This window comes from Electrophorus electricus, chromosome 13 (assembly GCF_013358815.1).
Source record: "Electrophorus electricus isolate fEleEle1 chromosome 13, fEleEle1.pri, whole genome shotgun sequence".
NCBI classification, from domain to species: domain Eukaryota; kingdom Metazoa; phylum Chordata; class Actinopteri; order Gymnotiformes; family Gymnotidae; genus Electrophorus; species Electrophorus electricus.
The window spans coordinates 2,748,884-2,763,448 of record NC_049547.1 but is presented as its reverse complement, the minus strand read 5'-3'; the positions used below and the strand labels follow the sequence as shown (position 1 = coordinate 2,763,448).

Below are 14,565 nucleotides of genomic sequence, written 5' to 3'. Positions count from 1 at the left end.
ACCCAGCACACCAAAAACAAATCTATAAAAAAGTATACCGCTTAAAAAAATAGCGAATTGCAATGTGCAATAACGTCTTATACAGAATTTCTCAAAATAAGAACTTGTAACTAAAATTTATAACAATGTTAATAACTAAAATACAAGTCTAACTTGAATACGTGTAATGTAAATAGTTGTACTCCACCTGAGAGCATAGATTTGCAGTGTACTCAGTTCATATTATGCTACAGACCAGAAAAGGGAAAAAAAGTGTCATATCAAAACAGTCACAAACAGCAATTTACACTGGCAGGTTTACTTTAATTGGGGAAAAAGAAGTACAAGAAACAAATGGTCACTTAATACTGAGGAAAAGAGGGATCAATTTTGTTCGCCCAAGCTATTAGGCCTCCCGAAATGTCCTTCACGGTGATTTGCTCCAGCTCTGCTCCAGACATCTTCTCCAGGATCTGCACCGCCTTCTGGGAGTCATTCCCAAGTTTACACACCACAAACACTAGCAAAGAGAAAAGAGGATGCGAGGGAAAGAAAATGTGGTGTTAGCTCAATCCCGGTCCCCTACAAGCCTACTCTAACACATAAAAAGGAATGCTAAAGGCTGGAGACACAGTTTGTCCTCTTGTGCCTCTGGGAGCTGGAGGAAAAAAAGCGCTAGTAGCATAGTTTCATAATGTCAGTCATTGCCCAAAACAAACCTTATTTCAGGCAACTGTATTAAGTAATCTTATCTTAATCGAAACATGCTAGCTCAAATAGAGCTTCTCATCTCTAATAAAAACACAGTCCATACAAATACTTGTTTATGGAACAGGAGGCCAGCTGTTTCTGATGACCAGACTATTTCTGTGATGGAAAACGAATGCTTAGCAACGCCGTTACCTCTATCCTCATTGGTCATCCAAGAAAAGCAAGTAATCTGGCAATGCAACATTACAAAGGCCTAACTGGTCTGAGGAAACTCCGATTACCCCTCCTTTGTTCTCCTTGGAGCGTGGAGCTGGTCGTGGTGCCCTGCGATAGGTGGCCGCTGGCATTTAGCGCGCAGAGGGAGCGCTCACTGTACACACAAGATAGGATCGCTTAACAGGCGTGGCTCAATACTAGCGGTCTGCCGAGTGCGAGATGTGTGGCGTGCAGCAGCGCACTTGTTTGAGGAGAGCGGAGGTTTGCTGGATGAGGACTGGAGGAGGCATGGAGGGCGTCAGAGACCCCCCACTGATTTCCTTAGAGGAATACGCTTCATTCATAATAAGCTTGACATTTATTGCACTTGAATAATTTATTACACAAATGTCATCTTGACCCTATAACAAATATTTTCCGTTTTTCTAAAAGACTTTCTTAGTATGCTTAAAATTTTGGGGAAAAATCTCACAATACATCCACAGCAGCAGTGACGTGTCCCAGCACAACGTGTGGACATAAAACCCCACGCTTACCCGGGAGTGGTGCGTCGGTGTTTGGCCGCTGTTTCAGCTCCTTGATCTTCTCCTTCAGCAAGTTCACCTCATTTGCTTTTCGTTCCTCTAAACTGACAAGTGGAATGTCTATCAATAACAAAACAGAAATCAACTATCAGCATTGTGATCAAATTAGTTATGGGCATAAGAGATTCTACAATGCATTCTCATTTGGCAAAAAAAGACAAATATCTGCCCTGGGTTTGTACTGAAATAAAGCCATTAGACAGCGTACTGATTGAAGTTGACAAACGGCAAATGTCCACCTCGACTTTGGGCCGAACGTCAAGTAGAAGGTGAGGAGAAGCACTGTCCACAATACCTCTGTATTCCTGCAGGAAAGCATTGGAGTTCAACACAGAACTTGGATAAAGTTGAGATCAATTGTTTAATTGTATACAGGGCAAATTATTTTTCTAACACTCATCCAGTGGTAAAGCTGTACAGGGGTGTGTCTGATTAACTACATAAGCTGTGCTATAATAAGAGAATGTAAAGACAAAAAAAATCTAAATTAAAGCACTAGTGTACTAGCACTAGACAAAGTAATCACAGATGAATGATACCTGCACAGATATTCTCTGTTCAGCGGTTAGAAGATTCAGTCTTCGACACTAAGAAAGAGATGAACACTGAAAATGACCACTTTTCTTTCCAGTATATAGTGCATTTAATTATTATTGGTTGGTATTGACTTGGGGGTGTTTGGGGGGCTGTCAGATACTGGTCAAACACTGAAACTTAAGCATGTAAGACTATAGTAACTCTATGAAACTGGTAGAGATTTCTGAGTAGGGATTTTCTATTGCTTCTCACATGGCCTTGCGTGCCTTATTTAGCTTTCAAAGACAAAGACAAGTGTTTTTTAGAAACAAAGAGTAGGCTACTGCCCATTGATCTGAGTTCAAATATTCCTAGAAGAGTCACAGTGACCTCCTGTGGACATTTACTAAACAGAACAGCAGGTCTGTTCCAGTCACACAAAATTGCTGCACATGGAAAGTGAAGCATCTAGCTCTGCAGCTGACAAAAGACTGACATACGGAACCAACCTTATCCGTGGCAGCCATGCCGCAGAAGGCCTCGTAGTCCAGCAGCTCCGTGACGGCGGGCGTCTCCCCGCAGACATCGCACTCTGCCCGCCTGGCCCTCAGCTTGATGGCGCGGAAGCGGCCCTCCTGGCCGTCAAATATCAGCAGCTGCTGCCCAAATGAAGCTGCGTGAGGCAGTCAAAGAGAGACACACTGCCACATATCGAGGGGCCCTGTGCGAGGCAAAGACTCAGCACTGTGAGCTACGGTTCTTTCGTGCAGGTTCGGTGAAGGATACATGGTTGGCCGGAGGCAATCTTCAGAACCTCTAAGGCCTGAAGGCAACCCATGATTCCAGGAACTGCAAGGAGAGGGAAACATGTTTGCATATGCAGGGACTCCGAGTTGGCTTGAAAACTCTGGGCACCTATAATTATCTGGAGTAAATGTAGTCACATGTAGAAAAGTAAACGCTTTACATAAGTACAGTTTATTTATACACATACATATTTACAGCACACAAAGGGGTGTTTTCCATACATAAATTAAGCCCAGTTTAGAAAAAAAAAGCCTTTCAGTAGAGAAATAGCATAGGCAGTGTGTCGTAAAGTTAAACATTGGCAGGTACCTCTACATGTTGTAATTCATTTATTCATTTTTTATTTATATAGCATTTCTCCCATCAGATGTTGTTACCAAGCTGGTTTATGGTTTTACTTTAATTGAGGGATGCACTGAGACTCACCCACTCCTAAGACCCCTCCATCGGAGCAGTTGGTGACAGTGTCAGGCTGTGGGGGGATGGGGTGTAGACACCGGTAGCAGGGCCCTCCTCTGTGGTTGTACACAGTGAGCTACAGGCAAGAAAGCAAGAGGGAGGCAAGCCAGTTTCTGCTCAGCCAAAAAGGTCAAAGTTTAGGTAAAGGCAGCAACTAATGCCTTCCAAAATCACAGGCACACCCAGGTTCTGGAGTATGTCCATGCATGCTTGTGTACCTGTGGCTGTCGGCTTGATTTTGCTCTGACAGCAATCTTACCTGTCCCTCCATTCGCAAGGCACTAGCAGACACTAAAGGCTTGCCACTCAGAACACAGGCATCATTGACAAGGTAGCGTGTAGGGACATTATCTGAACAGTCTGCCACAATGTCATACATGAAGAACAAGTAGTTAAGGACTCAAAAAGTAAAAAGCAGCTCAAATATTGTACTGCATTTCAACCCTTTTACACTGCAAGGACTTGCTGGCTGGTGCAGTCTCTCCTTTCTTAGTATAGTAACTACATACTTTTAATAATGTTGTTACTGAATATTTCAGAATGAGATTCAGTATCAGAATCACATTAGTGTTTGTCAAGTATAGATGTTTGTTTTGGCAAAATGGAAACTGCTCAAAGGTTTCTCAAGTATCTCACTGAGAGAAAGATAGCTAAGTGCACTGACATTACTGATGATATTTGAGAACTTGCAACAAAAAACCACACGTCCGTTTTTCTGCAGCCTACAAAATAAAAACAATAATATAATGCATTATTGCAAGTTTTATTTTTAAATGCCCACATGAATGAAGTAAGGTAAGTCTAAATAAAGCATATATTGCATTATTATGTAATTTTAATGTAAATGTACAAAATCAAAAACGAAAATAACTGATTACACAAAAAAAGGGAAATGGCTGATATATGGTTTTTCATTGCAAGGGCTCATTTAAGGAACAAATATTCACAGCACAGTAGTAACAATTCATATTAAGTTACTGAATAATATACCTTCAGATTAATAAATCCAGAGTTTAAGATAAATCCCCAAAATATACTCTGTAACATTTATTTGTTTTTCTGCAGTAGCACAGCATGAAAGGATACTGCCCGATGAGGTAGAGGGCATTTGCAGACGAGAGCTTGAGATGATACGGCACACACTCCACTCTAGAATTCAGCCTGTGAGAACCTTAAAGTTAGCGCACAGCACCCATACTCAGCAGGGTCCTTAAGGCCACAGAGCATCGGAAAGTCTGGTTCTCAGACATGTTCCGCATTTGTGGATGGGTTTGGGAGGTACCTGCTGAGAGCATGTGCTGCAGACAGGGCTTTGGGCAGCCCTCGGGTCTTCTCCGTGTGCAGCACCTGCCTGTGAAGATTACTCAGCTCCACCTCATCATAGTCCAGTAGCCCCAACCGCCCTGCAAGGATACAATATATAATGTTGGAAGACTGCTAGGTTACAGTGACACATGACATTTATATTAGGCATAGCCCCATGGCAAATTGTGAACTGGGACACAGCCTGTGCATAAACAGATTTTAATTTGAATGTATGAAATTTCAAAGACTGGTGAGTGGTACATTTGACATAGATATGACGGACAGTAGGAACAAACTCATTAATGGATAAAGAACACAATCATACATAGCCTGTATATGCTGTCCAACAGTGTCTGGTAATCAGTGAGCTTTTTTCATTGGTAAATTTCATTCGGAAGAGGAAGCAGTCATGTTTTGCAAAGCCAGCCACTATACACTTCTTATGTGTTTGTGTATGGTTCTTTGCATGACACTATTATTATTATTATTATTACTATTATTATTATTATATTAGGCCAGCCCATTGTGTTTGTTTAGGATAAAGAACACATTTCCCAGAAGTGTAAATCTGACACTGACATTTGCTGCACTCCTAAGTCACTTTGTGTGTGCCAAGACATGTTTCCTTTTTACTTGTTTCCAGGTAAGTAATAAAACTCTATTTAATTTGCTGTGTTCAATGGTGGTCAACTACAGCACTACCAAAGCTATCTGCCTATTTTTTTAATGTATTGTTGATTAGACTAGTGGATGCTATTCAGACACTATTGATTTTCTTTTTTTTACCTGTTCTTAGCTTGCACAGGGGAGCATCTCAGAGTAAAATCAAACCAACATCCACATCCACAGCTGACGTACACAGGTATACCCACCTATACCTGCTGCAGCAAGATACTGTGCAAGGGGACAGCCTAATCCTCCACATCCCACAACGAGAACAGATGTATTCGAAAGACTCATCTGACCTGGAAATATACCAGACAAGTTGTCCTTGCGCTTATTTTTAGAAATCTAAGGGCAAACGTGGTTTTGGCAAGGTTTTAAGTTAATGCAGCTAGCTAGCTATGTTATTACCTTTAACACCGAGCTCTGGCAAGAGAAGCTGTCTACTGTATCTCAAAATGTCATCATTTGTTAAGGTGTTTTTCAAAGGGGAGAGAGCTGATACCTTATCCTGCAAATCCGTTAGTAAAGAGTTAGCCTAAAGAAACAGAAGGAAAACAACATATTAGATAAAGATAATACTGTTCTGAACAGAAAATACAGAAACAGGACTGTCTCTACATATTGTGATAGACACGTAATGCGAGCTTTAGCTTTAGCTAGCTGGTGCGGACCTTTTGGATTTGGCCAAGTTTCTTTTTTAAAGCAGCAATTTCCATGTCTTTTTCTATTAGCTGTTTCTTCAACGCTACAATACCGTCATCCATGTCGAACATCAAATATTTTTTCCCAAACCAGCCCGTTTGTTATTCACGCACAGAATTAAAACGTTATGGTTCCTAGCCACTTAAACGTGTAGACCTCCTCATACACACGTTTGCGTCCCCATTTCCTGGTTTACAAACGTCCACAAACACGCGTGGGAGCGTCGACGGGGCACGTGCTTACTCTAACCAATCAAAGAAGAGACCGTAAACGCCATGTCCTTAACACACGGGCCAAAGTACACGAAACTCTGCCACTTACACGTCAAAATAAAGCAGGTGTTCACGCTTTCTGATGAATAAAGAAAAGAGGTTTAACACAGGTTTAATGTATTTGTCCTAATATAATATTCAGTAATCTAGTTTGGGCCAGTTATTATTATTATTATTATTATTATTATTATTATTATTATTATTACTACTACTACTATTACTACTACTACTACTACTATTGTTATTAATTACCTCTGAAAATTATCACAGCCTCATTTTCAACATTTTCCCCAATATTTCTCATCGCTTGTATGCTAGCGTTATGTCTTTAAATAGTACACTTTAAGATTAACATAAGGAAGCTTAGTCCAAACTGCAACCTGAAACCCCTCACATCTCCCCATTTATTATCTCCGGTCTCGGTCTGCATGTAATATCCCCTTAAGGTCAGACTGACGTGCTTAGCCGTACCAATACGATTCTGTGAGCCACAGGCTAAAACTCCTTAGATTGAATGCTTGAGAGTTTAAGTGGAATCAACTGCCTAACTGATAGGAGGGTGAAAAAAGAAATCAAATCGTTTGCGATTTCCATTACTCTGTAAGGAATAATACTTTTTGTTTGTTTGTTTGTTTTACGACCCCATTGGCTCCGTCTAAAAGAATAAAGTGCAGCTAACTGTGCCCCAGCCTTCAGGTCCTCCCTCAAGTGCCTCACATGATCTGGAGGTCTCAGTGAGCCAGAGCGTGTGGAATGCGCCGTGCGTAAAACAGGGAAAGCTGCCACTTCGAGGCGAAGTCGGACCATGTGTCTCTTTACTTTCCTTGGCATCTTTGTAGCATGTACGGGCTACATCAATGGCCAAATACCATGGAGTCAAGAAAAGGTACCTTTATTTATCTTACATATTTTACGGGGAGATTTTTTTTTACCTTCGTCTGCGTGTAGATCCAATTAAATCTGTCTCTAAAGACTCTGACGAATGGACTGGAATTTCGGAATTTTTGCGCATTTTATTTGCCTATCGGGCAACAAAATCCGATTTTTCAATATTTCGTATATGTGACGGTAGCCTATATATTTGATATTGCTAGTTTTGTTATCAGTGATACACGAGTTGTCCCATCAGCTGTAAGTTTTCGTGAGAATATAAAACCCGACAATGTGCGAATTATGGCAGACTTTCTCTCATATGGGTGCTGTATTGTGTATAGCCTACTTTTTTGATATACAAGCGTTTATTTCCAAATGCATTATAGTGATGACGTTTCTTTTCTCTTCCATTTTCGGTCTCTGTCAGGTTATTTGCTTTTAAACTAAAAGTTTACCATACTGAGATTAAATTAGTCAACAGATTTGTCTCAGTATGAGATCATCATGAGATGATCTCGCCTGGGCATATTAGGGGACATTGTGTGTTATAATCCAAGCCAATTGTGGAAGAGCGCATTTACTTTCGTGGTCAGATTGCGTCTTATCTATCTGATTTGAGCATAGCATCGTTAGACCCACTCTACGCTGTTCAGTCTCTTCCGTCGCCTTGTTGCCATGGCAGCACGCTCTTTTTCATTGATCCACCGATGGAGATCTTGATATTTATAGAACTAGAATGGAATCCCGTCAAAGCTCTCTCAAATTCCCGGGAGGATTTGTATGAATTTTCAATTGCAATGTAATTCACGGTTCACTGTTGGCTCAGTGGGGTTGTGTACACGTTGTGTAAAATAAATCTTGCGTCACGAACTTCATCGTTCCGTAATATCTGTATCTGGACATGGGCATACTCTGAATTTACGATCAGCGTGCAGGCTGGAGAAGTGACCATGCACCAAACGCTTTTAAATGGGACAGTTTTACATTTTGAAGTTATTGTTTAACAGATTCGTGTGCTTGGGAATTTCTAGCGAGTATAATTGATCATAACAAAACAAACCAACAAACAAAAGCCTAAACGGACTTTGAAACCAAATAAGACTAACGAGTCTGACGTCACATTCAGTAAATACCATGAAAAATGCGTTTGGCTCGAGGGGACACTTCTACAGTATCTTACTAAGAATTATATTTTCTGGTTCTTTTTGGTCTTTCTTCATAGTCTGAAGCGTTGGCTTGTGTTCAGAGCCTAATGAGAGGCCATTCAGCCTAGCAGATTGCATGTCCTCTCTTCTGTGAATAACTTCCAGATGCAGCACCCATGTACTTAATGTTCTTGAAAGTTCTGTGGTGTCTTGTGTGGTTCAGACCACATAATTACCCACCAGGCATATACAATCTATAATTTCTCCTACAAGCAAGAATGAACATGTTCTGTCACAACAGTGCAGTTAAGTGTTTCCAACACATTTCACGTGGGACCATTTGTAGTGTACTAATTTAGTGCTGTATGGGTAAACACACTAATGCCTGGGGAAATATTTCTGCCTGAATACAGTGTCAAAAATTAGTATTGTTTATCAATAGAGTTACAGGAATGATTAAAGGCAGCAATAAAATCAGTAAGAAATTTAAAGAATCATTAGATTGGATTTGGGCTTCATCCAGAACAGTAACAACAGTCAAAGGAAGGGCATGAACGACATCTGACAGTAATAATTAAAATATATATAACTCATACACTGAGTGGGCCAATTATTAAGCACCCTTCCCCCTTCCATTGAAGACAGCTTAGTCAGTGCATCCCAAAGGTAATACTTCCTAAGTGAGTGGGTTTGTGCCTAGGGGTTGAGTCTATGAGTCATTCAAAGGGAGAACAAAGAACAAAGATTTATTTATTTGGAAGAGTGTGTTCTTTTTCTGCTCACCATCATATTCAAGTGTACTGAATCTCTTGCTTTCTTTATATTTGTATTCATAATAGTTTGAATAGGTATCTATGCTGTTATATACACACAAAATATGCAGACCACACCAGCTTTTAAAACAGTTTATTCGTGTAAGACTCAAAATGCAGCTCAGTTATGCATAGTACAATCACGTCAGTGATCTAACCTCTGAGCACAGTGTTTGGTGTCTGCCAAAATTTGTGGATTACAAATTATAATTTAAGCAGGCTATAGAATAACTGTAGCTATTAAAATGGCTGCTGATTCTGTGTTCATAGTGCTTTTATATTCTATAAGTCATGTCAGTTTTAAGCTCAGTGAAGTTTGGTCAGTATAGCAGTACTAACAGTTTGTGGCAAGCGGGCATATATCTCCACTGGCCTCTCGATGCCATTTGAATCATGGAAATGTCAACAACAACCAGTTCTGCAGAATGCCACTGGATGCTACATCTGCAGCTTCTGTCCACACTGATTCCCCATATGAGGATCTGATCATCTTTCATAGCCCAGACTGCAGTAAGGTCATGGCCCTGGGGCATGTTCTCCTCTCCATACAGCTCTATCACAAGGCGAGAACCCTGGGCTCCGGTGATCTGACCAGCGTCTCAGCTCACACTGATATTGGCCGCATGTGGGAAAAGGACCTGAGGCCCATGTTGGTGGTGCGCTACCCAGGTTCAACAGGAAGCCAGTCGGTGCAGCAGGTCTGTGCGCGCGTGCGGCCATGTGCATCTGTGCACGTCAGGCTAATGAAATGAGGCTAAAGTCGACCGAGACGTTCTCATCGTATGGAGCATCTGTGTGTTGTCTCTCTTCCCACAGCATATAAAATCTGTCCTGGGTTCACTGAAGGCAGGCTGGGAGGTGACAGAGGATCACTTCCAAGGCCATACACCTTACGGCCAGATGCCTTTCACTAACATAATTGCCACTCTCAACCCTGCTGCCAAGAGGCACCTGGTGCTGGCCTGCCACTATGACTCCAAGTATTACCCCCCTCAGTGGCATGGGCGGGTCTTCCTGGGAGCCACTGACTCAGCTGTGCCCTGCTCCATGATGCTGGAGCTGGCCAGAGCACTGAACCCTGAGCTGGAGACTCTAAAGGTGAGGAATGGATGAAGAATATGTTTTATTTCCAAGATGGACTGTTCCACTTCAGCAATAACTTAGATATGGAATGTAGATGTGGTAGCTATATTGTGATAGAGCGGATTTCTTGCGTTAGAGTATTCCCAGCATTAACACATCTATCTTAACTCAACTGTGAATCTTTCCACTGGGAGCTGAACAAATCACCAAACTGTGTAGGTCGTTGGAGCTGGCAAATGCTTACTGCTCAAGTCAGTTAACTTTATGTTTATGTTTATTTGATGCTGAACATGACTATACTGAAGAAACAGTAGAAATTTATCAGGCAAAGAGGGGAGAGTTAAAGACAAAAAAGATGACTGGAAAAGAAACAACCAACAGTTGCCACATTGTTAAGTTAATGTGCTATAAATACCCACGGTGGTTATTCAAACACCTCAGTTATCTGGAGGTCTCCTGGACAGGGTCAAATTAGAAACATGCAACATGAATTTAAGTCAGTGTATTGTCATAGATTCATCACTAGATGGCAGTGTGTCTTCTGTGCCCTTTTCAGGACTCGGGGTCAGACCTGTCTCTACAGCTGTTGTTCTTTGATGGAGAGGAGGCTCTGTTTCAGTGGTCCTCCACAGACTCATTGTATGGCTCCCGTCACCTAGCGCACAAAATGGAAAGCATTGCACACCCCCCAGGAGCCACTGACACAAACCAGCTGCATGGCATTGTGCGTTTCTCTCGCAAACATGCCTAGCCGTTCATGTAAACATCAGGGACTCTACAACTATGTATGCATGAAGTGTAGTATTGCACAGCTGTGTTTTTTAATTACTGCTACCATGCATGCAATCCAGATTAGTGTGCAGTAATCCTTATGCTAATTCTATGTTGTATTTAGGGCATAAGACTAGACAGGTTTGTTGAGAACACATATGGCTGAGCAGTCTTATGAGGCCTTGGTGTGGAGGCACCCCAGTAAGGCAGTGCTGCAGACAGTGGACAGTACATGAGCAAAGACATATGTTTCATCTCAAAGACCGGTCGGAAGCTGAGCCTTATTATATAATCCAAAAATTATTTTTTAACCTCCTCTGTTTTTCACCCTGTTCCACTCTGTCCACATCCTCTCCACCTCCATTTCTTTCCTTTTTTTTAAAAACAGGATCTTTTTGTTCTGTTGGATTTGATTGGTGCTCCCATGCCTCGCTTCGGTAACCAGTTCTCCAATACTGCCAGGTGGCTTTCCAGGTTGCAGAACATCGGTGAGCCTTTGTCTTCCATTTGTAATGTTCTCATTACCCCTGCTGACTGCCATCTTCTCCTCCCCCACTCTGGCAGAGGGGTCTCTCCCTGTCTCTCCTCCTCCTGTCCTTCACAGACAAGCAGATGGTATGGATCATGGAGGAGGGTAATTGCTTTAGAAGGATACTGTGACCCTGTGCAAATCTAAATAAATGTCAAAAATTATAAATGCTTAGAGGATGGAACGAGCCATTTCAGCTTGTTATCAGACTTGATTCTTAAAGAAGAACTCCCTATTCGTGATTACTGGTCTAATCTCAGTTATATCTTCCCAGTCATATTTCACTACGATGTCATGCCATTAAACTATTGCACAATCACTTGACCTGAGTGCAAGACACTGTTCTACTTCAAGAGTTCAGATGCTTTTCCTAACTCATGTGCTTATCTGCATTTTATGTTTCCAACACTGTGTGGTCATTACAGACTTGGTCATGTAGTAACTGTTCTGTCTGTCTGCTTCCAGAGCGGCGTCTGCACGCCCTGGGCCAGCTGGAAGATCACCCCAATGAGGTGCAGTACTTCTGGCCTGGCCTTACTGTGGGCCCAGTGCAGGATGACCACGTGCCCTTCCTCAACAAAGGTAATACCACCTTGCCATCTCTTTTACATGGCACTGCTTTAGGGCAGAATAATGCAGGGCATCATTAGAAGTTATGAATGTGCTGATGCAGTATGTTCCCCCATGTGAGACTGCTGGAAGCCTAGAGAACTGCGCTAAAACCCAGTACCCTTCCTGGTCCCGCAGGGGTTCGGGTTCTTCATCTTATCCCCACGCCGTTTCCTTCTGTGTGGCACACCTTTGATGACAACGAAGAGAACTTGGACCGGGCCACGATCCACAACCTCAACAAGATCCTGCAGGTCTTTGTGCTGGAATATCTCAACATGAAAAGCCAGAATCCACTCCCAGATGCCCCTTAATGGTCCCTTTCCTTCTGCCTAATGCATCAGTATCAATTGCGTCAACTCTGAAGTCCCAAAACCTCAAAAAGCTAACATGGTCCTCCACACAACACATGTTAGAATTAGGCTTCACCTGCATCAGATGTGTACTTGTTGTGTGCTATATTAAAAGCTTTTTGTGTATGGCACCACATGGCCAAATGTGTTTCCTGAGATCCTTTTTCCTCAGCCTATTCCTAAACCTTCATATTCTGAGGCGTGTACTCTGAGGTCCTTCAAATAGGTTGTGTAACAAATTGCACAGCTCAGAGTTATTTCAGTGAATATCAGTCTTTAGTTTCCACTCTTGTGTATGGATTTTGTTGCATCCAAATGTTGCATGTGTCTAAATGAAACCATGTCCAGGAAGCACTGTATTTTAAATCAGTCATCCTACTATCAGAGCCAATGTGCCCTTTCTATTTTGCAAAGCTTCTTTGTGGCAATGCCTATATCTGTACCACAGAGAAAGGGAAACATTTCTGTCTAATTCTGTGATCTGTGGCACAGAAAACTGTGAATGGAATAAATGTCAAATTATTTTTAACAAAGGCTCTAGGTGGAAGCAGTTGGGTTTGTCCACCGTTTTGGTGTAAAGAACCTTTTGAAAATGTTCCTGTTATGGGTTATTAAAGCTCATTGTTCTGTCAGACACTAAATATGACCTCTAGCTTTATGGGGCCTGTTTTCCTTTGATTACAATGTGGCAATTAGTGCAGGGAAAGAATGGAAGAGTGGGATGGAAGGACAGAGATATTAGCCTGTGGCACTCAATCGAATTGTGATGTGTCAATCCTGAGGTTACTGAAAGGAGGAATAAATAACAACTTTAGCATTAAACATGGTTCTGGAATGTCTTAAATATTATAATGTCTATTTTTTACCAGTCATCACCCTAAAAACTTTGGTTCTACAGATGTTAAATAGATGTTGAATTAAAACATTAAAATTGAAGTGTGCTCTTTTTTTATTTTATTTGATTATGTTGTCTTTGCTGCCATCGCATATTTCTGGGTGGACGTTCTTGTCCAGGGAGCATATTTAAATAGGAACCTTTGATAGTGTTGCTGTTCTGCCTATGATGGTGATAATGGTCCAGTACTCAGATTCAGCATTGAGCTTCATTAGAGTTGTGTCTTCCCAGCACACACACACACACACACACACACACACACACACACACACACACACACAAAAGACTTCAGCCAACATTGCCATGGCTTGCTGCACTGACCTGCCACAAAGGGCCTTGTTTCACTCCTTTCTTGACAGAAATGAGGTTTCCCAAGCTCTGAGCCTTGACCTTTTTACAGTGTTTATTAAGCATATAGAATTCCTGGTCCCTTTGGTTAAGGTACAGCTGCACACTGAGTCTGAGGTTGGCTTGTCTCTAATTTTTATTTTGAAATTTTGCATGTAAGATGTGGCTTTAAATAAAGCCACTACTTGTGGGATCAGCCAGCTGTTTTCAGATGTAGATGGATTTATATGATGTATAATATTCTTTAAAAGCAAACCTTTAGGAGAACTTTAAACACCTTGCCATTGAGAAGTTGGAGCTCACGTTGCAGTAAGAATGTACCACTTTCAGTTGGTTCTTGAGTGCCTGTGCTGAAACTGAAACCTGATTTATTGTGCACCTGTCTGGGATGTAAAGACACTTCCATGTTGTGAGGTTTTGCTGTGTGGCATTTAGCAAGGCTAAGCTTTTGGTTCAGAACAGGTATATTCATTTTTGAAGGCCTACATTTAATTTTTTTTATTAGGCTTTGCGTATACACATCATGTTTATATGGTTGTGTCTTTCTGTCTCTTTCTCTCTGTCTGTCTCTCACATACACACACACTCACATACACACCTACAAAAATCCCTGTGACGTCTCCCTGTGACGTTATGAGGCAAACAGGATGTGGAGAAGGGGCACGTTCAAACATACGTTTTATTGCGCACACAGGTGACACATCTAACACAGCACACCTCACTAAGCACATTTCAAACACCAACAATACGTACTACAACACAGGAGACATATATACACTCAAGACAATTACACAACACAGAACAGGTGAACGACATGAGAGGGCGTGGCAACAGAGACGAACACACACACGAAGACATTTGAGGAGGGGGCGGGGCCGTATCATGACAGAGCCCCCCCCAAGGGCACGACTCCCGGCATGCCAGCCTAAC

At 41.8% G+C, this 14,565-nt stretch overlaps 2 protein-coding genes across 2 annotated transcripts; one reads left to right on the top strand and one right to left on the bottom strand.

Annotated features, from left to right (window-relative positions):
• Nucleotides 1-292: 292 nt before the first annotated feature.
• mocs3 (molybdenum cofactor synthesis 3) lies at nucleotides 293-6,137 on the bottom strand. The gene is made up of 13 exons (XM_027004815.2): nucleotides 5,915-6,137; nucleotides 5,652-5,778; nucleotides 5,450-5,542; nucleotides 4,555-4,675; nucleotides 4,359-4,433; nucleotides 3,532-3,649; nucleotides 3,240-3,348; nucleotides 2,793-2,855; nucleotides 2,516-2,679; nucleotides 2,030-2,077; nucleotides 1,699-1,795; nucleotides 1,443-1,550; nucleotides 293-499 (listed from the first exon to the last, which is right to left on the bottom strand). Exons 1-13 carry the CDS (start codon nucleotides 6,014-6,016, stop codon nucleotides 342-344), a joined length of 1,383 nt encoding a protein of 460 aa, XP_026860616.2. The 5' UTR covers nucleotides 6,017-6,137; the 3' UTR covers nucleotides 293-341.
• A 550-nt stretch (nucleotides 6,138-6,687) lies between these two features.
• On the top strand, nucleotides 6,688-13,328 carry LOC113574152 (glutaminyl-peptide cyclotransferase). Its single transcript, XM_027004868.2, has 7 exons — nucleotides 6,688-7,103; nucleotides 9,599-9,745; nucleotides 9,864-10,145; nucleotides 10,687-10,854; nucleotides 11,290-11,389; nucleotides 11,896-12,012; nucleotides 12,178-13,328. The coding sequence occupies exons 1-7, from the start codon at nucleotides 7,023-7,025 to the stop codon at nucleotides 12,351-12,353; spliced, it is 1,071 nt and encodes a 356-aa protein (XP_026860669.2). The 5' UTR covers nucleotides 6,688-7,022; the 3' UTR covers nucleotides 12,354-13,328.
• Nucleotides 13,329-14,565: the final 1,237 nt, after the last annotated feature.

Excerpts from the sequence above, each read along its gene's own strand:
- mocs3 (XM_027004815.2), bottom strand. The coding sequence starts at position 6,016 with ATGTTCGACATGGATGACGGTATTGTAGCGTTGAAGAAACAGCTAATA. Across the intron at positions 2,856-3,239 it reads TGGAGGGGTCTTAGGAGTGG|TTCCTGGAATCATGGGTTGC; the intron begins GTGAGTCTCAGT and ends CTCTCCTTGCAG. Across the intron at positions 500-1,442 it reads CACCGACGCACCACTCCCGG|TGTTTGTGGTGTGTAAACTT; the intron begins GTAAGCGTGGGG and ends TCTCTTTGCTAG.
- LOC113574152 (XM_027004868.2), top strand. The coding sequence starts at position 7,023 with ATGTGTCTCTTTACTTTCCTTGGCATCTTTGTAGCATGTACGGGCTAC. Across the intron at positions 9,746-9,863 it reads GAAGCCAGTCGGTGCAGCAG|CATATAAAATCTGTCCTGGG; the intron begins GTCTGTGCGCGC and ends CTCTTCCCACAG. Across the intron at positions 11,390-11,895 it reads TTCCAGGTTGCAGAACATCG|AGCGGCGTCTGCACGCCCTG; the intron begins GTGAGCCTTTGT and ends GTCTGCTTCCAG.